Raw genomic sequence first — 6,501 nt, 5'->3', positions numbered from 1 at the left:
GTCCTGCTTGGTTACACGCCTGTGAATGCCCCATTGCAGCACATGTTGGTTTTTCTTGCATGCGTGTGCTTACTGTCTTCCACCAGTCAGACCCTTACCAAGTTCCTAAGTGCTTGAAATGCCAACCTGTGTGTCTACAACCTGGTCTCCAAGTTGATAGCAGACCAGTTCAAATAGCAGTTTCAGTATGTCAACCAACCAAGTGATCTACCTCTTTCGTTCCTCCATACCCTCACATACAACACTGCAAGTACTGATTTCGATATGTCATGCATGCAGACAAACACACAAGGCAGTCCACACAAGTTCTAGTTACCTCTGCTATATAAAAGAGCCTTTGTTGGAAAATTCAAAGCCTGACAAAAGGTAGCACTTTACATGCTCCTGCAATAAGCATACACTTCTGACTCCTTGCTGGATTCTGGGCCTGTAACAAATACTGTATTGGCATAAAATAAAACATCAGTACAACAAGAGAGATCCAGCAACTTGCAGCATCAACATGAGTACCCCTGTAAGAGTTCTCTGGCGTGATCTTTGAGTCACTACAGAATTTAAAAGGCCACCAACACAAAAAGTTCTAGGCTGGACGGTTCTCCAGGCATCTCAATCCAGCAATGACAACTTTTTGGACCACTAATCATCTCCTTTTCTATGCCAAAACAAACTCCACTCTCTTTGAAGAAGCCAATGCCAGCAGCTAGATTACACTTTGATTCTGTGAGCACACTTCTGGGTATCCAATCATACACAAGTAGCAGTAGCCGTCTGAAAATGCACATGCCACTAGCAGGAGGCTGTTTGAAAAGATAGATATTAATCCATCGAAGGGAACAACCTGCAAGTTCAAAATGTGTGCCTAACATTCCCGTTTAAATAATCCAAGAACCATAAAATTCTTCCAACAATGGAATTATGAAGTTGCTAAGCAAGTTACGAGGGGTTAACACATACATCTAAAGAGGTTAACATCAGACCTAACTTACCACGACAAATCCAAGCATCCTTGCTGTCTATAACAAAAGCTGCTGCTTCTTGTCACAAGGTTCGGTATATCCTAGCATTGGAGCAGCTTACAATGAACAAATTGAATAAAAGGATTGAAATTCTGCCATGCACATCAAATCTCCTTTAATCCAGTTAGCCATTGGTTGAAAGGCCAAAACACACCATCAAGAGGAAACTTTGCAAATCTGTGGTACAGTAACTTTTAAATAATAATAAAATGTAGCATTAAACAAAAGAGCTTTAAAGTTTGCACCAATCAACGAAAAGATTCTTGTCTCTGCCCTACCTCTCCTTAGTTATTTGAACCACTACAGATACTACTACTACTACAACTACTACTACTACTACTAGTAGTGCAAGTCCTTTATACAAATTCTTGAGATGGCTTGTCAACGAGCTTTGAACAAAACAAAGAAAAGGACATAGTTACATTTAGAAGCCCCACTACAAGTTCAAAGGTGATTACGGTTGAGAGTGATTTTTTGCGTGGAGACGTGAAATGTAAGTATGTGGGATGACTTTAGACCAGACAAGAGAGTTGTGAAAGCTACGAAAACCTGAACCACAGAGAGCATGGCCATATTTCTTGTAGATATTGTGGTGGTGAAGATGCCATGTCCATCCGCTAAGATGCAGCCAAGGTGCTCAAACCTCCTGCTCAGACCTCTCGGGATCTATGCCACCACTATGTGTCTCAAGTTGAAACGGTGGAGGGTCGATTCTCATTCTAGTCACGAGCACAAGAATGTACAAGGATTTGACCAGGCCATTTGTAAAAGAAAGTGAGTAAAGAAAAAAAAAACAAATCTAGAACATATAATTGTGAAACAAGGTTGAGGGAGAGTTTATCCACACAAGCTCAAAAGCCACCACAGTTCTTCTCCAATGCTTGTTCCTTGTTCGATTCTAGGATTCGTTAGAATGGCCATGTCTAGTTGATGGTGAAACCCTGCCACTTCTTAAAATCCAATTGAAAACCCTACTAGTTTCCGCACTTCTAGAACCAGGAGTTCTACTATTGCTGCCACTGCCGCTGCTGCTACTACTACTACTAGTGTAGTTACCCTGACTATGAACCTCTGTAGTTGAACCAGGCTCTTCTACATTGTTATCATCTTGCGAAGGACCAAACCCTAAGATGGCAAACCCTCTACCAGAACGTGGGATTCCAAGTAGTGTGAAACCGCGCTCACCTTCATTGTTGTGGTCCCGGGGCTGGGTGTCCGGTGATGTGGATTCATCCACCGGCATCTCCTGGCGGCAGATCGGACAAGAGCTGTGAAGAGCAAGCCATGGCAGGATGCAATCTGAGTGGTAGAAGTGCTTACAAGGCATTTCTCTCACTTCAGCTCCCATCAAGAAAACCTCCTTGCAGACAGCACACTGAATGTCCTCAGACTCCAGGCTGTTCTTACTGAACTGGCTTACGGGCATGCCTTCCACAGCAGCTCTGGATGCAGGTAAGGATCCAGACCTCGCATTGTCTTCACTTTCTGAAAACCCTAAGATGAAAGCTTCAAGGCCCGTGTCAAGGTAGAGATCTCTCACATCAAAAGCCCAGCTTCTAGACCTGTACCAGTGCAGGCCAAAGTCTTCATCTTCATCTTCAAAATCACCGGCTCTGGACATAAACTCTTGCAGCCTGTCTGCAGGGTCATCAGAGTTTTCTTCATCGCCATGGCCATCACCTCTTACACCAGAGAAAGCACGCAGCATGTTCAACCTGCGGCGCCTGCGTGCGGCCTCGCGGAATCCACCTCCTCTACCAAAGCCGAGGTCATCGTCGACACCATCGCCAGAAAGAGGTCCGGCCATGAGCAAAGCTCTGCGCAGAGGGCTCTCTGCTAAATCTTCTTGCTCGAGAAACCCTTCTCTGCAGCGAGGGCAAACAGGCGCTGAGGAAGGGCTTGGCCGAATTACCCTCACCATGCGACTGCACTGGTAACAAAAGTAACCATCAGACATCGTAAGGCAGGCAGCTCAGACAGACAGAATGGATTGAAGAAGCAGACGAAGGAGGAAGAAGAAATGAAGAAAAAGACGGAGGAGGTGAACAGGTTGCAGAAAAGGTGAAGAGAAAGAGGAAAGTGCGTTAGAGGCTTCCTAGTAGCTAGTCTGTGCCGGTGGGGTGGGTCTGCCTCAGGAGTGTTTCCTACGGTGGGTGCACTTTAGACGTATCTGATCTTTCTTCTAGATAAGGTTTCTCGGAACCTCTTCACATGGACGCTTGCTCTCATAAGAAGTAATAGCCTTTTCCCTCGATGGCATTCTTACACCTAGTAGCTTAGGTAACTTGACGTAGTGGCTTAGGGTGTTTACGTCCCTGCTCATTCAAAACCTCTCAACTGCATCCAAATCTGCAAAACCACTCTGCTCGTTCCTACAACTCTCTGCTAGATGCCAGATCTGCCATATTACTACCTTGACCTAAGCCTTTATGACAATATAAATCCCTCGAACAAATTGAGCACAAAACCCCACCCACCCACCTCAAACCCAAGAAACCATTACTGGTTATGATTACAACAAAGAACATGAAATTGTGTCGCCCTTTTTGCCTGACATGTTCCATCACTATTCGTGGTTGCAAGTCACCTGTATACAGTGTTTGCTACATTGGCACTGACTCCTTTGGCTAGCTCTCCAATCATTTGAAAAGATGCAGGGGAGAAGAGAGCTTGAGCTCTTGCAAGCGCACACACACTCACAAAACCTTAAAAAAGAACACACAAGGTGAGAGACTGAAAATCTTCTTCTTCTTCACACAACACTCAACACACCATCATATATAAAGATAAGAGTACACACAATATGAAAAGGTACTCAACCAAATACATACTAGGGTTCTCTATACTATGAACCCAACTAAATGAGGTGGCACTATAACTATGCCAGTCTCTAGAATGGCTGTCACACAGCCTGTTATCTCACTGGCTGCATATCACCCATGATCTCACCAACCATGCCAGTGATGTAAGTGTGGGGTCTATCCCCCAGGCGGGTCATCAGTGTCAACTGCCTCACTAGATGAGCTCGATATCTCAACACTCCCCCTCGAGCTCAACTCCATCTCATGTACACCAAGCGAAGCCCTGAATCTACGGAGCTTCTCTGTACCCAATGCTTTGGTGAAGATGTCAGCGACCTGATCCTGTGTGATGACATAAAACAAGGTCAACGTCTCCTGCCAAAACCTTCTCTCTGGCAAAATGGTAGTGGAGCTCTATATGCTTCATGCAAGCATGAAAAACTGGGTTCCTGGCCAACTGTATACTGCTAATGTTGTCACAGAAAATAACAACTTGTCTATCCACTGATAGACCCAAATTTGCAAGTAGCTTTCTCAACCAAGCTACCTCACATATTGCCATAGCAGCACCTCTGTACTACTGGATAGAGCAACCGTGGGCTGCTTCTTGCTGCTCCAAGTCACAGCAGCACTCCCCAAAGAAAACATGAAGCCACTATTAGATCTTCTATCTGAGATACTACCAGCCCAATCAGCATCTGTGTACCCATGTACACATATCTCTGTCCCAGTTTCATAAAATAGTCCACAATGCAAAGTAGACCTCACATACCTCAGTATGCGTCTCAATGCATCCAGATTCTTTGTTATGTTCGGAACATGAAGTAGTACATCTGCAAGGTACTTCACTTTGCCATCCTGTATAGACAATGGCACATCTCCAACATAGGCAATTAGATGAGCAGTGTCATCTCCTGTTTCTACAAAACCTGGTCTTTCAAGGTTTTTCATCTCCTTGAACCACTCCCCATGACTTGTCATGTGGTTCGAAGCACCTGAATCAACGTACCATACATCATCTTTATGTGCTGCTTCAACATTTTCAGACATGGCATTAACGACATGCTGCATAACAAACAACCTTTCATTATCCTCATTGTTTCTGCTCGAGGATGCATAGTTGTTTTGCTGCAATTTTCCATTTTGCATGTCAGCTTGCTTCTTATAACAATCTGCCTGCACATGTCCAGGCTTACCACGATAAAAGCATCCACGTGTATCATTATACTGCCTTTGCCAATTTTCACGACCTCTTTGACTCCCCCTGCCTCTGAATTGGCCTCTTCCACTTGCGTGTTGTTGTTGTTGTGAATTCTGGGACTGTTGTTGTTGTTACTGCTGGCCATAATTCTGATTACTTGTTCGGCCACCTCCTTGGCCGCGTCCACGGCCTCCTCTACCTCGTCCTCTTCCTGAACTTGTGTAGAAGGCCTGTTGTTCTGAACTGTTTTTGTTTTGTGAAGACTGTTGGTCTTCATCCAAGCTCTTCTCTTCTATAATCAACATAGACACCAAATCTGTGAAATTGGAAATGTTTTCCCGAGTCTGAATAGACGTCTTGAACGCCTTGTATTGTGGCCCGAGACCACGTAGACAGACTTCCACCTTATCATCATCATCTACTAAAATGCCAATAGATGCAAGGGATTCCACAATACCCTTGATCTTCAATGTATAGTCATTCACAGACATACTCTTTTTCTCCACAGTATGAAGTTCATTCTTCAACTGTATCTTTCGTGCCTTGGCATTCGTTTCATAGAGTTTTACCAAGGTGCCCTACGCCTCCTTGGGGGACTTGGCATCCTGTATGTGCCCAATCATGGTATCCTATATACTAATAGAGAGCCAATACATAACTTTTTTGGCTCCTTGGTTCCAATCCTTGAAGTCTTTCACATATGCAGCAGTCAGATTGATCTTTGGTATCTCCGCCGGTGCCTCTTCATGCTCACCTTCTATGTAGTCCCAGTAACCCTTTCCCATCAGGAAATTTGTCAATCTGAACCTCCAAGCATGGAAGTTGTTCTTATCAAGCTTCTCAGCAACAATCTGGTTTATGCCATCATTTGACATCTTGCCAGACACAAATTTACCAGAAACAGCACTCTGATTTGTCCTGTACAAACTGCTGTATTTTCTGCAGCAGTACTGTACTACACTCAAATGTCACAACCAGTAACCTCAATGTGCATACATACACCCAGTGGCAATTGTTGACCTCCTTGCAGCACACACAATGTTTGCACAACCAATCTGTCTTCCTGCAGTTCTTAAAACAGAGTTCTGCATAGAATCGATGACTTACCCGCCACCACAGTACTCGAAATCGCCTGCTTTCTGAAAAACGAAGGTTCTAACGCGCCTAAAATGCATTTTCGGCCTAAAAAATGTTGTCCGATAGAACGAAATAGTTGCCCTATATGACAATATAGTTGCCCTATAGTTTTACTCCCGCGAAGAAAGCTCCTCAATTTGAGATCGTTTGCCGGTGCCTCCCGTAGAGCTCCCGACAAGGGTGTAGTCGCCAACACAAATAGAGAAGAGTAGATGAAGCTCTTACCTTTGTACCGCTTCCTGTGCTTCTCTTTCTTGCAGCTCAGCCCTTAGCATGAACCAGGCTTTGATACTATGAAAAAATGCAGGGGAGAAGAGAGCTTGAGCTCTTGCAAGCACAAGGTGAG

General features: G+C 44.4%; 1 protein-coding gene across 2 annotated transcripts; it reads right to left on the bottom strand.

Moving 5' to 3' along the window:
• Positions 1-323: 323 nt before the first annotated feature.
• On the bottom strand, positions 324-3,081 carry LOC147609203 (E3 ubiquitin-protein ligase RING1-like). Of its 2 annotated transcripts, XR_015264231.1 has the most exons (3): positions 2,202-3,067; positions 987-1,108; positions 324-838 (listed from the first exon to the last, which is right to left on the bottom strand). XR_015264231.1 is itself a non-coding variant. In XM_086787572.1 (1 exon), exon 1 carries the CDS (start codon positions 2,971-2,973, stop codon positions 1,915-1,917), a length of 1,059 nt encoding a protein of 352 aa, XP_086643698.1. In that variant the 5' UTR covers positions 2,974-3,081; the 3' UTR covers positions 1,168-1,914. The 2 variants fall into 2 exon arrangements, 1 of the variants encoding a protein (XP_086643698.1); XM_086787572.1 differs by lacking the exons at positions 324-838; positions 987-1,108 and having other exon boundaries at positions 1,168-3,081.
• Between the last annotated feature and the right edge of the window lie 3,420 nt (positions 3,082-6,501).

Source organism: Cibotium barometz, chromosome 51 (genome assembly GCF_041138505.1).
Source record: "Cibotium barometz isolate CiBa-2024 chromosome 51, ASM4113850v1, whole genome shotgun sequence".
Classification (NCBI taxonomy): Eukaryota; Viridiplantae; Streptophyta; class Polypodiopsida; order Cyatheales; family Cibotiaceae; genus Cibotium; species Cibotium barometz.
Note: the sequence above shows the minus strand (reverse complement) of the source record. Positions and strands in the feature narration are given on the sequence as shown.